Source organism: Triticum dicoccoides, chromosome 1B (assembly GCF_002162155.2).
Source record: "Triticum dicoccoides isolate Atlit2015 ecotype Zavitan chromosome 1B, WEW_v2.0, whole genome shotgun sequence".
Lineage (NCBI taxonomy): Eukaryota > Viridiplantae > Streptophyta > Magnoliopsida > Poales > Poaceae > Triticum > Triticum dicoccoides.
Genome location: NC_041381.1, coordinates 10,761,515 through 10,782,665, shown reverse-complemented (window position 1 = coordinate 10,782,665; position 21,151 = coordinate 10,761,515). Strand labels below are relative to the sequence as shown.

The following is a 21,151-nucleotide window of genomic DNA, read 5'->3' as shown; positions in this document are numbered from 1 at the left end:
AAAAAATGGCAGGCATGAACCATCGCTCCACCTATGCGTTGATGTTGTTGACCATCGTCTGAAGCTCCTGGCTCTCTCCCTAGAACACTTAGTTGTGCCTCTCTCCAAATGGATGAAATTTGTAGAATCACTATCGAGTCCAGGACTTTCCGACAATCTTTTGGCAATAATTTTCACCAAGACGGTCACTAAATTCATTTGGAGCGCGGCGAGCTGTCCATCTTAAAATGATTTGCCAGTTACCTCAACCAGGAGCAGTGTTCACCGTCTCGGCGTGTTTGGGCAGCTGCAGGCATTTTAGCTGGTCAACTCCCAGCAATGGTGCTGCAGTGCTAACCAGATGAAGAAAAGGCACTTGACAGGCACTTTGGCTTTCCAGAGCACCTTGTGGCACAGGAATACTGTCCTGACACGAAGAATGCCCTATCAGAGAGCTGAGCTTACTGAAAGTCTGGACGTAACTGTTTCCTTTTCTAAAGTCTAAATTCACACATCATACATAAGCATTGTGGATTGTGGAAAAGATTCATGTGAATTGCATAACATAAGTATCTAGTAGGTGGTTTAATGTATTTAATTAACAGCTTAACCTGCTGAAACTCAATCAATGCAACAAAATCAAACATGTATTTATGATATTATTGTTTTCCAGACAAGATTGAAATAAAAATAGAGCATGCAAATACCTTCTCTAGCTTTGGGAACTGTGTGCGCATCAACTGTAGAGCTATCAAAGTATCACTGAATATAAGGTTGTCCTCTGCATTATCAAAATTGCTAGATGTTAAAACAACTTCACAGCTTGAGATGTACAATAATCATTGTCACTGAGTGGAACATTTTTCACGTACAATTTGTAGAATCTTCTTAACAAAATATAATGTCTTTGATGTTGAATGTCAAATGCAACAACTAGAAGTGATCTAAAAATAGGTTGCAAATTATGTTGAAAGATTACTAGACTTATTCTGAGGGTGTCAGCTAGGTACCCGCTCTCCTGACTTGCACATTTGGGTTACCAAAACCATATAATCTCCAGAGCCCGAGCTAGTGTGTCCATCCAGGGTCTCTAATCATGTTCCCAATTTCGCAGCAAGCCACAGGACGCCTATAGTCCATTGTTAATTCCTCTCTGTATGTAATCTTGTTCCAGACCCACCCCAAAGAAGCTAATCAACCGGCGCTACAAATCTCTCGTACAACAGCAGCGACTAAGGACGCTCGATCCCACCAGTAGCAACCATGGTAGATACCAACGGTGGTGGTGCAACTCTGTTTCCTACTACATCAGCCACGGCAATCCGTCCTCTGCTACCTGCAGTGTCCTAGAAGGAATGGAAGCGAACGGGAGAGAGCGTCTGTAGCATATAGTGGCCCGACATATAACATTTTGTTTTCAGCAATCTCTGTAAAAAGTTGAAGCCTCTCTTGACTTGTTGCAGCTGGCCAATTTCTGCCATGTGCTAGCTGCTACGAGACCAATTTTCTAGGAGTATATAACCGAATGAACTACTGCAGCATACATCATATGAGTTTCAGTGTTTATCAGGCATGAACGTTGAAAAAGAAGAAAAAGAGACAGTGTACGGGGGTTACACGCATAACTGCACTGACTCATAGTCATCTATGTGATGCGGCATGCTGGTGCTGATACACGGTGACCCCCTTGATTTGACCAAATGTGGAAATTAAGAGAACGGTGACCTATTTGACAAACTTGAGCAAGTTTAGTGAGCAGCGTGTAATTTACTCAAACAGAGGATAGAGAGCAGCAAACCAAGGCTTGTGCCATCCTCGGATCTGCCTTGTGAACTTGTGGCATCGTCATTAGGAGGGCGTGGTCGCTTCTTTTTCCCACGAGATGATGATGAATACGATGGCTATGGTTCTGCCATTTCACTTTGCTGATTGTCCAGTCCAATTTAAGTCGATGGCATGAGACAAGTAAGACAAATGTCTGTCCAATCAGGAGTCAGATCCTCTATCTTGCTTCAGCAGCATGGAGCTTCCTTCCACAATCCACACTGTAAATTCAATGCAAAAGCACGGTACATGAGCAAACTGATAAGATTGATGACCTAAACTAAAAGTCAGCCATCTTTCTAACGGGAAACTGTCACTTGCGAATCCACTGGAATCTCGCAAGGCCTGTCGACACTATTTAATCTCCTTGACAATCCACAGGAGTTTGGGGAGTCAGAGAGATTCTCAGATCAAAGCAGCCTCTGAAGTGAACCTGCAAACAAATGCTAATCCCCTTCTGTTGCTCCCAACAACCTGAATCCACGCTCATTGCACAAACAAGCGAGTAATCAGATACTTGGGCACATCAAATTACTTGTATGCAGTCCTCTACCGCGAAGAAATAGGGATTTCTCCACCAACTTGATGGTATCGCCGCGGTAACAAACAGCCTATATGTATAAAGAAATTCGTCTCTGCTGCTAATATATCCATACCAGTGCTAGCATACCGAGCAACGAGCACTAATTTGATGGGCAGAGATTGGATGCCGCAGGAGCTCTGGTCTGCCGCGCCGGCGGCCCCCCGCGATGGACGGCGGACTAGTAGTTTTCCGCCGTACAGGGCTATCGCGGACGGCCGGAGATGCGACGGCGGCCTCTTCGGGACACCCGCCGACCTCCGTATCTCCTCGACCTCTCCTGCCGCGCGTGGCCGTCAGCGCGCAACAACCTACGCCGCGGCGGCGGCGGCGGCGGCGGTGGCGAGGTCTGCGGTGGGGATCTGTCGCGTGGGGAACGGCAGAGAGGCCAATCAGGATTTTTTTTTTCCAACAGATTTGATAAAAATGTATTTTTTTTCTAAATGACAGACAACACGTGGGATCTGGGACCACCTGTCAACGATATACCTCCTTTTATCTGTACGCTGAAACTTATGACACTAGATTTCCCAAAAACAATAATATGAGAACTGGTATGTTTCTTCGTCAGCCCATCTAGGAACGGCGGTGAGTCTTCGTGTCGGTCTCGGGCGAGGAGGTGATCCGTCATTTTTTTCTTCGGTGGCTGCTGTGGTGGTGTCGGAGGCAGGTAACGGGTGTTGGTGTTAAGCTCTGTAATGTTTTCAGTTTTGTCATGTCAGTCGTTACGTGACTTATATTTTTATTTTTTAAATATGAATGAGACAAGTATTATCATGCAAAGAAAAGAATTAACGCATTAAATTTCCAAAAAAAATCATACGAGAACTCCCATCCTATGCGTGTGTGTCTACGTGTCCAAAGTGTTTTGCACATCCTCTTTGTGCTCCTCATCGACGGCGAAAATGCCAAAAGTTATGAATGTGATCGTAAACAAAGGGTGCAGATTTGGACTGCGGCGTCGTTGACTCATTGTCCGATGGGGCAAACACGGGCTCCCGCTTCACAAAGAGAGTGGCAGGACAAATGGACTTGTACCACTGAAGAGCAGGATAGCAAGAACGGTTGGGTGTGAGAAGATACATGTATTTGTTTTTCTCTAATATTTTAGATCGACTTAAGGTGGATAGAGAGGAGAGCAAATCTGAATTCATACCCATTGACATTCCAAAACGATGGAGTATATATATATAGGACATCTGTACACATCTCTTGTCTTTGATAGCTCTTTGTATTTCTAGCAAGAAAAACATGTGCTCATGGGATATGTGTTGAGCAAGTCATTTAAGAAATGCTTGTTTAATCATGTGACTAGACTACAGAATCATCTGACCATCCTACTTGCATGTTTGGTTAATCTCCAACTTCCAATTAGAAGAGCGTAGTATGCATTGTATGCTAGTTCTCTCATATGTACCATCATGACCAAGTCCATTGCATCATCTAAGAGGTGTGAAACACGAGAAGTGATTCATTTTAGCTATCTTCTTAGCTCGGTTTCAAGAACATCATATCATCCGTGTGATGGTATCAAGCAAGGTATTCAACACTTGGGTAAGTTGATAAGTCTAATCATAATGGTTGAAATCCACTTCTTTTCTCGCGATTGAATCATATCTTTACCATGCATGTTGGTAGATGAAAAAGGAAGGGTCGCGTCGTGAGGTCAATCCTCCACTTAATTAGAATTGCCGAATTGAAGGCGGAGCGTCAAAGTCGGAACTAGCTAGCCTTCGTTAGCAACCTTAGATCATCTCCAACAGGTACACAAAAGTTTCGCGCTCTAAAATAGTTTTAGTGCGCTACTGTAGCATTTTTAGTGCTCTGGACCCAACATTGCTTTACCAGATGCCCAAAAACACACACCCAAAAATACACGTAGTGAAAATTATGAAGCGCGCGCATTCCGGCGCCTCAAATTTGCAGCACGCGATAGCATTTTTCAGTGAGTGTCCAACCCTTTTTCACGCGTGCACTATTTTACAGCTTCTGCTGGAGCTGTCCGGTACCTAAAAAATTCGAATTTTAGCACGCGGAGCAGTTTTTGGGCGCCTATTGGAGATGCTCTTAAAAAAGTGTAAACTATGCCCCGTAAACAAATGGGCTAGATTTTCCTTTTTCTCTAACCGGGTTGAGCCCCTTTCCATTACATAGAACGAAAATACAATCTATCCAAGGAACATCCAGGAGAGGAGGAATGAGAGGTAGCGAGTTCAACGCACTGCCAGAAAACCCACCGCACTCGCCCACCATCGAAACGAGTGCTATAGGGCGAAAACATTACAACACCAAAATAACTAGCCCTATTTCAGATCAGAGGGGCACAAACCTAGAACAGCTGGGGTAGTAGAGAATAATGAATTTGGCAACAAAGGCACAACAGCGACTAGCAGTACCAAAACAACCCAAAAGAAGTAAACTAACGACATGAACAGAGCTATCCCATGCATGGCAGCATCATAACAACAACTTTGAGCCTGAAGCTGAGACTGCAACTCAAATCACCAAGAGAGTACACACCTCGCACCATCGCCCAGCCGCCTGGACGTATCACAGAGCTTCATCAATTTCATAGTACTGGGTCTCACCATCTTCGCACCCTGGTGAAGCTTCTCCACTCTCCTTGCTGGTTGAAGACCTGCCCAGAAGAAAATAACAAATCAAGAACACTATCTCAAAAAGGAGATTTAATAAACTTTTTCTCAAAAGTGGCCCTGTTGCGAGCTAGCCAAATCGCCCAGGTGACAGCGGCTAGTCCTACTATATAAAAACTGGTTTCAGCAGGAAGGAATTTGTGACACCAAACATAGCATTGCCAATAGTCATTAGGAGACAAGTTAGTGCCACGGGGCAGGTAAAGAAAAGGTGAGCGGCGGTCTCAGCCTCATGACAGAAAGCGCAGGCTGGGTTGCCAGGCCATTTTCTCTTCTTCATCACCTGCCTAGTGAGCACTGCATCCTGAGCCATTTGCCACATGCAAATCTGAATTTTTGAGGGGTATTTTTGCCTCCCAGATCCATTTGTAATTGCAGCCATGAAGAGGTTTTTTGTGCTAACATATTGTTCTAGTGCCCAGTATCAGTTTCCTGTTTGCTATGCACTGTAAATCTGTGTTTCGATCATCTAAGTTATCAAGCAGTGCATCATCATCAGCCATAGTCCTTGTTAGAGTAATTGCACTGACTCATTTCTGGACTACAAATTGTAAAGAATGAGTCATACCTGCTTGCCCCGCATCTGATGCTGGAATGTGCCGGTCCTCGAGAATCAGAGTCTCTTCTTACATTTCCAGTTCTTTATGTTGACACATCTCTTGCTACGACACCTTAGCTGCCGGCGTTGGATCTTGGTTAGCCTGAGCGACAACACCTTGGGTCACTGTATCAGCAGCTACAATTGTTTCCGCAACTTCTCTAGTTGTACTACTTCCTTCCAATATGGCACCTGGCATCAAACGATGACCTCCTTAGAACATCTGTACATTCCTCTACTAGTTATATGAAAGACTAGGGGCTTGCATGCCCGCGGGAACTCACGTGCTTCCGTGGCTATGGTGGGCGGCCATGTGCCGTGGATCTGGTCCCCAATCTAATATGTCATTGGTGGGGCCCGTGGCCAGCTGGCGATGCGTAGAGGGGTCGGCGCGGGATGCTGAATACATGTCGGCCATCACGGCGAGGCTCAACGTGGTTCCGGGTAGTTACTGCTTCGGTGTGGCGTGATTGCCAGTGAAAATTGTGTCGACCTCAGCCATGGCGGGCGATAGCGGCGTCGTGAAGGACATCTTATTGTTGAAGATACCGTCAGTTGCAACCGTTGTCACCGCGTTCCGGCTGCTCCAGGAAAAACCCTAAATCTGGACGATGGGGGTGCCTTCAGGGCCGTTCTCTATCTTGAGGGCATTGTTTTGGAGTGATGTTGCCTGGAAGGGACAAGAGGAGAAGCAGTGTGTATCTATCGCATTGATGACAGGGTCGCAAGGCCCTGCCATCGTGATTCGGGATCGATCTCCCCATTGAACGGAAATAAGCACCAGGAATTCAGGACAAAAGTTGGCTCCGCTTGCTAGCGATGGAGTTGCCAGATTTTGTGGTTGTGTGTGACTACTGAACACGTCCTTAGCCCCTCAAAGCTGATTTTTTTACTCCGTTAACCTATTAGAGGATACTATTAGGAGGAGTTACGTTGAAGGTTATGTGTATCGTATGCCATAGGAGCTTGGCAAGTAGGCATCTGTATCGTATAGTATATGCTCTTTTTTTTGAGCATTAAAACGTTATTCATCAAATAAGAGCAAGATCATTTACATAAGAATGCAGAATAAAGTCCGGGACAACGTCCCAAGTTTCAGACTTGCTAAGACTAAAGCTATGCTTTGCTAAGCCATCCGCTACCATATTCGCTTCTCTGCTACAATGAGTAAAACTGATGCTTTTAAATTCCATGGCCATAAGAGAGCATTCTACTACTATTGGAACATCAGTTCCCATGTATGCGTTTGGGTCAGATATAGCCTCCAAAGCAGTCGTACAGTCAGACTCCAAAATAAGCTTAGTGCATCCAAAATTCACTGCAAGGATCAGACCACACCTGATAGCTAACAATTCCGCAGAGCTTGCACTAGACACATGCGGTATTGCACAAGTAGTTGCAGCCAAGAAATTGCCTCGATCATCACGAGCAATAGCGCCGCAGGCTCCTGAAAAATTGTCCGCATGGAATGACGCATCGACATTAACTTTTACCGCTCCCTCCAGTGGCTTCTTTCACTGATGACTGATCGTACGTACCGGCTGATTTGGTGTGTAGGCTCGTACGAAGTTGGTGGCTAAAACTCGGATAGATATTGATGTTTGTCCCGGTGTCTGGACTGACTCCCCATTAGTTACTTGGCGCCTCTGCCACCAGATAAACCACATCGCAACCAAGATGAGTTCAACCATTGGCAACTCATGAATCATGGTACGCATGCGGACCAGAATTTCCAAAGTTATAGAACCAGATCGATCTTGCCGCACGGCTTTTATAATATCATTCTGCAATCCTAACTCAGACCAAACATCAGATGCCCGTGCGCATGTAAAAAGGCAATGTTGTATGTCCTCTAATCCGATCTTGCAAAGCGGACATTGCGGAACCAAGGATATATGCCTACCTGCCAGAACACCGAGGCACGGCAAGACCCCCTTTAGGACTTTCCAACCAAAATGTTTTATTTTCCCTGGGAGCCGCAGTTGCCACAGATCTTTCCAAACCATATTAAGGTTAGCGGTACCTGGGTTATTCGAGTTTGAGTAATGACGTCCAAACTGATGATCAAACTCCACCTGATATGCCGAGCGGACAGAGAAGGTTCCGGACCTCGTAAAGTGCCAGGCTAAAAAATCTTCAACTGCCTCAACATGTAGGGGAATCTGTAATATTCTATCTACATCAACCGGTGAAAACACATTACGCAACAATGCCTCATCCCACTGTCCAGTATGGGGATCAATAATCTCTGCCACCTTTGTTAACATAATTCCTCCTCTAGGGGTAATAACTTTTCTCGACTCACTAGATGGAATCCATGGATCTTCCCAAATATTGATGTGTGAGCCAGATCCAATTCGCCATATGCAGCCCCTTTTGAAAGTCTGAACCCCGGCTAAAATGCTTTGCCATGTAAATGAAGACCCTTTCTTCGGTCCCGCTTTTAGGATGTCCCCGTTAGGGTAGTATTTTGCACTCAAAACTCGTGCACACAAAGAGTCCGGATTTTGAAGAAGTCGCCAACACTGCTTTGCTAACATAGCAAGATTAAAGCTGTGAAGGTCTCTAAAGCCCAATCCACCTTTCTTCTTTGTGACACACATTTTCCATCACGCAAACCAATGCATTTTCCTCTTTTCCTGTCCATCTCCCCACCAGAAACCCGATATTTCATCGGTGATTGATTTACGTATACCTTTAGGCAACTTAAAAACTGACATAGCGTAAGACGGAATTGCCTGTGCTACAGATTTCAAAAGAATTTCTTTACCTTGAATTGATAGAAACTTTTCTTTCCATCCCTTCAATCTCTGACAAATTCTATCAACTAGATGCTGGAAACAATCGCTCCGGTCCACACCAACCATAGTTGGCAGACCAAGGTACTTATCTGACAAAGCTTCAGTTAAAATATCCAGTATACCACAAACACTCTCCCTGGTATTAACTCTAGTATTCGGGCTGAAGAAAATACTTGATTTTGGGGTACTCACTCTCTGTCCTGAACTAGTACAATAAGTATCAAGAATCCTCTTCAAAGTGTGAGCATTCTGGTCAGTTGCTCTCATCAAAATCAAGGAGTCATCGGCAAACAAAAGATGAGAGGGTGCGTTTCTGGATACTTTTATACCTTCAATCCCACCAATGTCTTCCTCATGAGCCAGCATACTTGAGAACCCTTCAGAACAAATCAAAAACAGGTAGGGGGATAAAGGATCTCCCTGTCTCAATCCTCTAGTTGGAGTAAATTCTTCCGTTTCTGTATCATTGAATCTGATTCTATAGCTCATAGAGGAAACACACTCCATAATTAATTCAACCCATTGTGCATGAAATCCCAGCTTTTTCATCATCCGCCTTAGAAAGCCCCACTCTACTCTGTCATAGGCTTTCATCATATCCAATTTTACAGCACAAACACCATTAGAGCCATGTGACTTATTCTTAATTATATGGAAACACTCATACGCTACCAGCACATTATCTGTAATTAGCCTGCCTGGCACAAAGGCACTCTGGGTAGGAGATATTACCTCTGGTAGGATTTTCTTAAGCCTGTTGGCCAACATTTTAGAAATTATCTATTAAACTGCTTTACATAACTTCCCACAAAAAAAAACTGCTTTACATAACACATCCCAATGTGCATGGGTGAAAAAACTCTTGTGGTTGTGAACTTAGTTCTTCGGAAAGTAATTTACAACAAGGTAACATATCGCAAGTCTGTCTGAATCTCTGCTCAACTTTTTTAGTCTTCAGCGCCAAGAAAGTGTAGTTAGCTTTCACATACAGAATCTCTGCAGCCTACATGGCTGCCATGATTAACTCATACCACCATCCTGTTGGGGAACATTGCAGAAAATAAAAATTTTCCTACGGTTTCACCAAGATCTATCTATGAGTTCATCTAAGCAACGAGTGATAGGAGAGAGATGCATCTACATACCACTTGTAGATCGCGTGCGGAAGCGTTCAAGAGAACGGGGTTGAGGTAGTCGTTCTTGTCGTGATCCTATCACCGGAGATCCTAGCGCCGAACGGACGGCACCTCCGCGATCAACACACGTACGGTCAGCGTGACGTCTCCTCCGTCTTGATCCAGCAGGGGGAAGGAGAGGTTGATGAAGATCCAGCAGCACAACGGCGTGGTGGTGAATGCAGCTGAACTCCGGCAGGGCTTCGCCAAGCTATTGCGGGAGGAGGAAGAGGTGTAGCAGGGGGAGGGAGGCACCAAGATACAGGGTGCGGCTGCCCTCCCTCCCCCCTCCTTTATATAGGCCCCCAGGGGGGGGCGGCCCTGGGAGATCCAATCTCCCAAGGGGGGCGGCGGCCAGGGGGGTGGAGTGCCCCCCAAGGCAAGTGGGGCGCGCCCTCCACCTAGGGTTTCCAACCCTAGGCGCAGGGGGGCCCAGGGGGGGCGCACCAGCCCACTAGGGGCTGGTTCCCCTCCCACTTCAGCCCACGGGGCCCTCCGGGATAGGTGGCCCCACCCGGTGGACCCCCGGGACCCTTCCGGTGGTCCCGGTACAATACCGGGTGACCCCGAAACTTTCCCGATGGCCGAAACAGCACTTCCCATATATAATTCTTTACCTCCGGACCATTCCGGAACTCCTCGTGACATCCGGGGTCTCATACGGGACTCTGAACAACATTCGGTTTGCTGCATACTCATATTCATACAACCCTAGCCTCAGCGAACCTTAAGTGTGTAGACCCTACGAGTTCGGGAGACATGCAGACATGACCGAGACGGCTCTCCGGTCAATAACCAACAGCGGGATCTGGATACCCATGTTGGTTCCCACATACTCCTCGATGATCTCATCGGATGAACCACGATGTCGAGGATTCAAGCAACCCCGTATACTATTCCCTTTGTCAGACGGTATGTTACTTGCCCGAGATTCGATCGTCGGTATCCCAATACCTCGTTCAATCTCATTGCCGGCAAGTCACTTTACTCGTACCGTAATGCATGATCCCGTGACCAGACAGTTGGTCACTTTGAGCTCATTATGATGATGCACTATCGAGTGGGCCCAGTGATACCTCTCCGTTATACGGAGTGACAATTCCCAGTCTCGATCCGTGTCAACCCAACAGACACTTTCGGAGATACCTGTAGTGCACCTTTATAGTCACCCAGTTACGTTGTGACGTTTGGTACACCCAAAGCACTCCTACGGTATCCGGGAGTTACACGATCTCATGGTCTAAGGAAGAGATACTTGACATTGGAAAAGCTCTAGCAAAACGAACTACACGATCTTGTGCTATGCTTAGGATTGGGTCTTGTCCATCACATCATTCTCCTAATGATGTGATCCCGTTATCAACGACATCCAATGTCCATAGTCAGGAAACCATGACTATCTGTTGATCAACGAGCTAGTCAACTAGAGGCAAGGGCAATAGCTCCAGTGTTGTCACAGAAGAGAGTGATTGGCCCCGATGCATTGGGTATGACTCCTAGGTCGGTGATGAACTCCTTCATCCATATTGCTTCATGTGCTGCCTCTGAGGCTGCCATGTACTCCGCTTCACATGTAGATCCCGCCACGATGCTCTGCTTGCAACTGCACCAGCTTACTGCTTCACGATTCAACATATACACGTATCCGGTTTGTGACTTAGAGTCATCCAGATCTGTGTCGAAGCTAGCATCGACGTAACCCTTTACGACGAGCTCTTCGTCACCTCCATAAACGAGAAACATGTTCTTTGTCCTTTTCAGGTACCTCAGGATATTCTTGACCGTTGTCCAGTGTTCCTTGCCAGGATTACTTTGGTACCTTCCTACCAAACTTACGGCAAGGTTTACATCAGTTCTGGTACACAGCATGGCATACATAATAGATCCTATGGCTGAGGCATAGGGGATGACACTCATCTCTTCTTTATCTTTTGCCGTGGTCGCGCATTGAGCCGAGCTCAATCTCACACCTTGCAATACAGGCAAGAACCCTTTCTTGGACTGATCCATTTTGAACTTCTTCAAAATCTTATCAAGGTATGTGCTTTGTGAAAGACCTATGAGGCGTCTCGATCTATCCCTATAGATCTTGATGCCTAATATGTACACAACTTCTCCAAGGTCCTTCATTGAAAAACACTTATTCAAGTAGGCCTTAATGCTGTCCAAGAGTTCTATATTATTTCCCATCAAAAGTATGTCATCTACATATAATATGAGAAATGCTACAGAGCTCCCACTCACTTTCTTGTAAACGCAGGCTTCTCCATAAGTCTGCATAAACCCAAACGCTTTGATCATCTCATCAAAGCGAATGTTCCAACTCCGAGATGCTTGCACCAGCCCATAAATGGATCGCTGGAGCTTGCATACTTTGTTAGCATTCTTAGGATCGACAAAACCTTCCGACTACATCATATACAACTCTTCCTTAAGATAACCGTTAAGGAATGCCGTTTTGACATCCATCTGCCATATCTCATAATCATAGTATGCGGCAATTGCTAACATGATTCGGACGGACTTAAGCTTTGCTACAGGAGAGAAAGTCTCATCGTAGTCAACCCCTTGAACTTGTCGATAACCCTTAGCAACAAGTCGAGCTTTATAGATGGTGACATTACCATCCGCGTCTGTCTTGTTCTTAAAGATCCATTTGTTTTCTATCGCTCGCCGATCATCGGGCAAGTCAGTCAAAGTCCATACTTTGTTTTCATACATGGATTCTATCTTGGATTGCATGGCTTCTAGCCATTTGTTGGAATCTGGGCCCGCCATCGCTTCTTCACAGTTCGAAGGTTCACCGTTGTCTAACAACATGATTTCCAGGACAGGGTTGCCATACCACTCTGGTGTGGAACATGTCCTCGTGGACCTACGAAGTTCAGTAGCAACTTGATCCGAAGTACCTTGATCATCATTATTAATTTCCTCTCCAGTCGGTGTAGGCACCACAGGAACATTTTTCTGAGCTGCACTACTTTCCGGTTCAAGAGGTAGTACTTCATCGAGTTCTACTTTCCTCCCACTTACTCCTTTCGAGAGAAACTCTTTTTCCAGAAAGGATATGTTCTTGGCAACAAAGATCTTGCCTTCGGATCTAAGGTAGAAGGTATACCCAATGGTTTCCTTAGGGTATCCTATGAAGACGCATTTTTCCGACTTGGGTTCGAGCTTTTCAGGTTGAAGTTTCTTGACATAAGCATCGCATCCCCAAACTTTTAGAAACGACGGCTTAGGTTTCTTCCCAAACCATAATTCATACGGTGTCGTCTCACGAATTTAGACGGTGCCCTATTTAAAGTGAATGTAGCTGTCTCTAGAGCGTATCACCAAAATGATAGCGGTAAATCGGTAAGAGACATCATAGATCGCACCATGTCCAATAGAGTGCGATTACGACGTTCGGACACAGCGTTACGCTGAGGTGTTCTAGGCGGCATGAGTTGTGAAACGATTCCACATTTTCTTAAGTGCGTATCAAATTCGTGACTTAAATATTCTCCTCCACGATCTGATCGTAAAAATTTTATCTTTCGATCACGTTGATTCTCTACTTCATTCTGAAATTCCTTGAACCTTTCAAAGGTCTCAGACTTGTGTTTCATCAAGTAGACATACCCATATCTACTTAAGTCATCAGTGAGAGTGAGAACATAACGATATCCTCCGCGAGCCTCAACGCTCATTGGACCACACACATCAGTATGTATGATTTCCAATAAGTTGGTTGCTCGCTCCATAGTTCCGGAGAACGGAGTCTTGGTCATTTTGCCCATGAGGCATGGTTCGCATGTGTCAAATGATTCATAATCGAGAGACTCTAAAAGCCCATCAGCATGGAGCTTCTTCATGCGGTTGACACTAATGTGACCAAGGCGGCAGTGCCACAAGTATGTGGGACTATCGTTATCAACTTTACATCTTTTGGTATTCACACTATGAATATGTGTAACATTACGTTCGAGATTCATTAAGAATAAACCATTGACCACCGGGGCATGACCATAAAACATATCTCTCATATAAATAGAACAACCATTATTCTCGGATTTAAATGAGTAGCCATCTCGCATTAAACGAGATCCAGATACAATGTTTATGCTCAAATTTGGCACTAAATAACAATTATTGAGGTTCATAACTAATCCCATGGGTAAATGTAGAGGTAGCGTGCCGACGGCGATCACATCGACCTTGGAACCATTCCCGACGCGCATCGTCACCTCGTCCTTCGCCAGTCTCCGCTTATTCCGCAGCTCCTGCTGTGAGTTACAAATATGAGCAACGGCACCGTATCAAATACCAAGGAGTTACTACGAGTACTGGTAAGGTACACATCCATTACATGTATATCACATATACCTTTAGTGTTACCGGCCTTCTTGTCCGCTAAGTATTTGGGGCAGTTCCGCTTCCAGTGACCCTTTCCTTTGCAATAAAAGCACTCAGTCTCAGGCTTGGGTCCATTCTTTGACTTCTTTCCGGCAACTGGCTTACCGGGCGCGGCAACATCTTTGCCGTCCTTCTTGAAGTTCTTATTTACCCTTGCCTTTCTTGAACTTAGTGGTCTTATTGACCATCAACACTTGATGTTCTTTCTTGATTTCAACCTCTGCCGACTTCAGCATTGAAAATGCTTCAGGAATGGTCTTCACCATTCCCTTCATGTTGTAGTTCATCACAAAGCTCTTGTAGCTTGGTGGGAGCGACTGAAGGATTCTGTCAATGACCGCCTCGTCCGGGAGGTTGATCTCCAGCTGGGACAGGCGGTTGTGCCACCCAGACATTTTGAGTATGTGCTCACTGACATAACTGTTTTCCTCCATCTTACAACTATAGAACTTATCGGAGACTTCATATCTCTCGACCCGGGCATGAGCTTGAAAAACCATTTTCAGCTCCTCGAACATCTCATATGCTCCGTGTTGCTCAAAACGCTTTTGGAGCCCCGGTTCTAAGCTGTAAAGCATGCCGCATTGAACAAGGGAGTAATCATCAGCACGTGACTGCCAAGCGTTCATAACGTCTTGGTTCTCTGGGATGGGTGCTTCACCTAGCGGTCCTTCTAGGACATATGCTTTCTTGGCTGCTATGAGGATAATCCTCAGGTTTCGAACCCAGTCCGAATAGTTGTTGCCATCATCTTTCAGCTTGGTTTTCTCTAGGAACGCGTTGAAGTTCATGTTGACATGAGCGTTGGCCATTTGATCTACAAGACATATTTTGCAAAGATTTTAGACTAAGTTCATGATAATTAAGTTCATTTAATAAAATTATTTAATGAACTCCCACTCAGATTTGACATCCCTCTAGTCATCTAAGTGTTACACGATCCGAGTCGACTAGGCCGTGTCCGATCATCACGTGAGACGGACTAGTCATCATTGGTGAACATCTCCATGTTGATCGTATCTTCCATACGACTCATGTTCGACCTTTCAGTATCTTGTGTTTCGAGGCCATGTCTGTACATGCTAGGCTCGTCAAGTTAACCCTAAGTGTTTATGCATGTGTAAAACTGTCTTACACCCGTTGTATGTGAACGTAAGGATCTATCACACCCGATCATCACGTGGTGCTTCGAAACGACGAACTTTGGCAACTGTGCATAGTTAGGGGGAACACTTTCTTGAAATTATTATAAGGGATCATCTTATTTACTACCGCCGTTCTAAGTAAACAAGATGCATAAAACATAATAAACATCACGTGCAATTATATGAAGTAGTGACATGATATGGCCAATATCATATAGCTCCTTCGATCTTCATCTTCGGGGCTCCATGATCATCTTCGTCACCGGCATGACACCATGATCTCCATCATCATGATTTCCATCATCGTGCCTCCATGAAGTTTCTCGCCAACTATTACTTCTACTACTATAGCTAACGGTTTAGCAATAAAGTAAAGTAATTACATGGCATTAAATCATTGACACGCAGGTCATACAATAATTAAGACAACTCCTATGGCTCCTGTCGGTTGTCATACTCATCGACATGCAAGTCGTGATTCCTATTACAAGAACATGATCTCATACATCACAATATATCATTCATCATTCATCACAACTTCTGGCCATATCACATCACATGACAATTGCTGTAAAAACAAGTTAGACGTCCTCTAATTGTTGTTACATCTTTTACGTGGCTGCAATTGGGTTCTAGCAAGAACGTTTTCTTACCTACGAATAACCACAACGTGATTTTGTCAACTTCTATTTACCCTTCATAAGGACCTTTTCATCGAATCCGCTCCAACTAAAGTAGGAGAGACAGACACCCGCTAGCCACCTTATGCAACTAGTGCATGTCAGTCAGTGGAACCTGTCTCACGTAAGCGTACGTGTAAGGTCGGTCCGGGCCGCTTCATCCCACAATACCGCTGAAGCAAGAAAATACTAGTAGTGGCAAGCAAGTTGACAAGATCTACGCCCACAACAGATTTGTGTTCTACTCGTGCAATAGAGAACTATGCATAGACCTAGCTCATGATGCCACTGTTGGGGAACGTTGCAGAAAATAAAATTTTTCCTACGGTTTCACCAAGATCCATCTATGAGTTCATCTAAGCAACGAGTGATAGGAGAGAGATGCATCTACATACCACTTGTAGATCGCGTGCGGAAGCGTTCAAGAGAACGGGGTTGAGGTAGTCGTTCTCGTCGTGATCCTATCACCAGAGATCCTAGCGCCGAACGGACGGCACCTCCGCGTTCAACACACGTACGGTCAGCGTGACGTCTCCTCCGTCTTGATCCAGCACGGGGGAAGGAGAGGTTGATGAAGATCCAGCAGCACAACGGCGTGGTGGTGAATGCAGCAGAACTCCGGCAGGGCTTCGCCAAGCTATTGCGGGAGGAGGAAGAGGTGTAGCAGGGGGAGGGAGGCGCCAAGATACAGGGTGCGGCTGCCCTCCCTCCCCCTCCTTTATATAGGCCCCCAGGGGGGCGCCGGCCCTGGGAGATCCAATCTCCCAAGGGGGGCGGCGGCCAGGGGGGGTGTAGTGCCCCCCAAGGCAAGTGGGCCGCGCCCCCCACCTAGGGTTTCCAACCCTAGGCGCAGGGGGGGGGGGTCAGGGGGGCGCACCAGCCCACTAGGGGCTGGTTCCCCTCCCACTTCAGCCCACGGGGTCCTCCGGGATAGGTGGCCCCACCCGGTGGACCCCCGGGACCCTTCCGGTGGTCCCGGTACAATACTGGGTGACCCCGAAACTTTCCCGATGGCTGAAACAACACTTCCTATATATAATTCTTTACCTCCGGACCATTCCGGAACTCCTTGTGACGTCGGGGATCTCATCCGGGACTTCGAACAACATTCGGTTTGCTGCATACTCATATTCATACAACCCTAGCGTCACCGAACCTTAAGTGTGTAGACCCTACGGGTTCGAGAGACATGCAGACATGACCGAGACGGCTCTCCGATCAATAACCAACAGCGGGATCTGGATACCCATGTTGGTTCCCACATACTCCTCGATGATCTCATCGGATGAACCACGATGTCGAGAATTCAAGCAACCCCGTATACTATTCCCTTTGTCAGACGGTATGTTACTTGCCCGAGATTCGATCTTCGGTATCCCAATACCTCGTTCAATCTCGTTGCCGGCAAGTCACTTTACTCGTACCGTAATGCATGATCACGTGACCAGACACTTGGCCACTTTGAGCTCATTATGATGATGCACTACCGAGTGGGCCCAGTGATACCTCTCCGTTATACGGAGTGACAAATCCCAGTCTCGATCCGTGTCAACCCAAGAGACACTTTCAGAGATACCTGTAGTGCACCTTTATAGTCACCCAGTTACTTGTGACGTTTGGTACACCCAAAGCACTCCTACGGTATCCGGGAGTTACACGATCTCATAGTCTAAGGAAGAGATACTTGACATTGAAAAAGCTCTAGCAAAATGAACTACACGATCTTGTGCTATGCTTAGGATTGGGTCTTGTCCATCACATCATTCTCCTAATGATGTGATCCCGTTATCAACGACATCCAATGTCCATAGTCAGAGAACCATGACTATCTGTTGATCAACGAGCTAGTCAACTAGAGGCTCACTAGGGACATGTTGTGGTCTAAGTATTCACACGTGTATTACGATTTCCGGATAATACAATTATAGCATGAATAAAAGACAACTATCATGAACAAAGAAATATAATAATAATCCTTTTATTATTGCCTCTAGGGCATATTTCCAACACGTCCAAGTGCTCAAGATCTCTTTGTTTCCGACATGGATGGCAAAGAGTGTAAATTTTGTTATGATGGGCAGCAGCATGTGAAAGATAAAAGAATGGAGAAGCAAGTCAGAACAAGGACGAAACTGACTTGCAATTTCATGGTGTGTCAATAACTCAATGGGATTATGGATGGCCACACCAAATTTCAACACAACAAGTGGCAAGTGCTAGATGATGCAATTTCAGCAAGGGCTTGTCTGAAGGGGTAGCTTTACATTTATTTATATCCCATGGTAATTAATATAATACTGGATACAAGGCACACTGTAAGGTTTTCACTCAAACGATATACACATACATATGTATGTTCCCTTGAGCAGAGAAGGGATTCATGGCGTGACAGGCATATAGCTAGCACTCCTGCCAGCTAACAAAGGGCTCCCTGCTTTTATTGCAACCACACACTAAAACAGTACTAGTAGTATAGTAGTACTAGCACGGAGACATGATGAACCGATCATGCAGCAAAGCCCGCATACATGCCAAAGGAGTCGATGTAAGTCGTCCCCGCAGCTCCAAAGAAGCCGATGATCCGGGCGGAAACTAGCGGGACGTTGAAAATGACAGCTTTCAGGTCGTGATCTACACACACGCGATCTGTGGATGCCTCGATCTGAGCCCAGGAGGAACTCGAGGACGAACAGAAAACACACACGAACACGGGAGACAGTTTTGCGACGCCTTAATTCCAGCGTCTTTTCTGTTTCTCTTCTTTTATTCAACAGGGAAAACAAACTGAGCGACTTCTACGCCACGACCCAACATGCTCGCACCATCCCACGGCTTCAGATCGTGGACTCGCTCGTGCTACGAAAACGCTAGACACGACTTGGCCGCAACGTGGACTAAGCACACTTCTGGCCATACAGAAACATGTACGTACAAAACACGTACAGATAAACTCCTAGGTGTCTATAACTGAAACACAAAGAAGAAAGACGTACAGTCTTAGGAAACTAGGAAAGAGGACAAGGTTAACAACAACAATCACCTCCTTAAACTTGTCACTTGCCTTTCATTGCCCTCATGCCAATCCTCTCCCTCATCTCCAGAAATTTTATTCTTCCAAGCGGCTTTGTGAGTATGTCAGCCAACTGATCGCCACTACGGACATGCTCCACGGACACGGATCCTGACTCCACCATGTCGCGGATGAAATGATATTTAATATCAATATGCTTACTCCTGTCATGGTAGACCGGGTTTTTGCAGAGAGCAGCAATACTTGATCAACCTCCTGCCCGAGCACATCAGCTAATAGCCTCGCCAACCATATTCCTTGACAAGCTGCATATGCGCCCGCCATATATTCAGCTTCACATGATGAGACAGCGACGACTTTCTGTTTCTGTGAGAACCAAGTGATCAGACAAGGGCCAAGATAGAACATAACTCCACTTGTGCTTTTTCGATCATCAACATCCCCAGCCATATCACTGTCACTATAGCCATACAGGCGCAATGCTGTTCCTTCCTTCCTCTCATAACAGCACCCATAATCCAGTGACCCCTTCACATATTTAAGGATGTGCTTGACAGCAGCCAAGTGTTCACTGGTTGGTTTCTCCATGAACCTACTGACAATACCGACAGGGAAAGCAATGTCCGGTCGTGTATGAACTAAGTACCTGAGACTTCCAACAATGCTACGGTATTCAGTAGCATCTACTGGTGGAGCTGTACTGGTTTTCCTCAATTTCAGTTTGGGTTCCATCGGCACATGTGCTGGGTTACAGTCCATCATTCCCGCCTTCTCAAGAATTTTTGTAGCATAGCCTGACTGACAGAGAAAGATGTTCCTTGGACTTTGTCGTACTTCTATTCCAAGATAATATGACAGCAACCCCAGATCACTCATACTGAATCTGTCTTTCATTTGCTTTTTGAAAGAAGCCACTTCTTCAGTGCTTGTTCCAGTAATGATTAAATCATCTACATATACTCCAACCAGCAACTTGGATGTGCCATGACACTTCTTGTATAGGGCGTGTTCCAGAGGACATTTTTCAAAACCTAGTTGCACTAGAGTTTGATCCAACTTTGTGTTCCATGCCCTTGGAGCTTGCTTCAGACCATACAAAGCTTTGCTCAATTTCAGAACTTTTTCTTCCTCTCCATTCACTTCAAACCCTGGTGGCTGTGACACAAACACTTCCTCAGCAAGTTCACCATTTAAAAATGCTGACTTTACATCCATATGATGTATTTCCCAACCCTCCTGAGCTGCAAGTGCAATGATAAGTCTGATGGTTTCCAAACGAGCAACAGGTGCATACACCTCCTCAAAGTCAATTCCATGCCTCTGAACATATCCCTTGGCTACTAACCTGGCCTTATGCTTCACTACGTTGCCATGTGAGTCCTTCTTCAATTTAAAAACCCACTTAAGACCAATTGGCTTTGTACCTGGTGGTAGATGCGTGAGCTTCCAAGTCTTATTTTCTTTAATGGAGCTCAACTCGTCCTGCATTGCACGCCTCCAGCATGCATCTTTGCTTGCCTCCAGGTACGAGGTTGGTTCAGCCATTCCCAACATACACAAGCTATATTCATCACCATCAATCTCGAAAGTTTCATCATAAATATCGTCGAGCAGCCGGTACCTTTGTGGTCCTTCTGACGTTGTTGGTTCTGAAACATTTGTTGGTGGTGATACAGAGTTTGGGGATGACTGCACCGCCGTCATCGGGGTCTCTGGTTCAGCTGTACTTTCAGAACTTCTCACCTCGTGATCAACCTGCAATTTCCCAGGTATTGGAGATGGCATGGGCACGCCAACGTCCAGATGTGCACCATACTGAACTGTGAAGGTAACACTACTCGGCTGTGTCGGTTCAGTCTTCTCTGAAACCCAATCCCACTGTCCATCTTCTTCAAATACTACTTCACGAGAGATGTGCAGTTTGTTTGTCCTTGGATCAAACATTCTGTATGCCTTTGAATTTGGCTCATACCCAATGAAGATCATGACCGAACTGCGATCAGCCAGCTTGGGAAGATGTGCACCAATTTTCTTAACATGTCCAAGACATCCAAATGTGCGCAGAAAATGCACATCCGGTTTCTTCTTGTACAGAGCCTCATATGGAGTCATATTTGGGACACTCTTAGTTGGTGCACGGTTGAGCAGAAAAACTGCAGTGGCTACAGCTTCACCCCAGAAAGTACCTGGCAATTGTTTGTTCTTCAACAGGCTCCGCGCCATCCCCACGACAGTTTGGTTTCGGCGTTCAACCACACCATTTTGTTGCGGCGAGTACGGAGCAGTGAG

At 45.7% G+C, this 21,151-nt stretch overlaps 1 protein-coding gene across 1 annotated transcript in view; it reads right to left on the bottom strand.

Annotated features, from left to right (window-relative positions):
- LOC119349966 overlaps positions 1–2,679 on the bottom strand; it is a gene marked incomplete at its 5' end in the record, with an annotated part of 11,253 nt that extends 8,574 nt beyond the window's left edge. Inside the window, 2 exons of the mRNA XM_037618042.1 lie at positions 687–760; positions 2,460–2,679. Of these exons, the coding sequence (XP_037473939.1) occupies positions 687–760; positions 2,460–2,679 (294 nt within the window). The remainder of the gene's footprint in view (positions 1–686; positions 761–2,459) is intronic.
- Between the last annotated feature and the right edge of the window lie 18,472 nt (positions 2,680–21,151).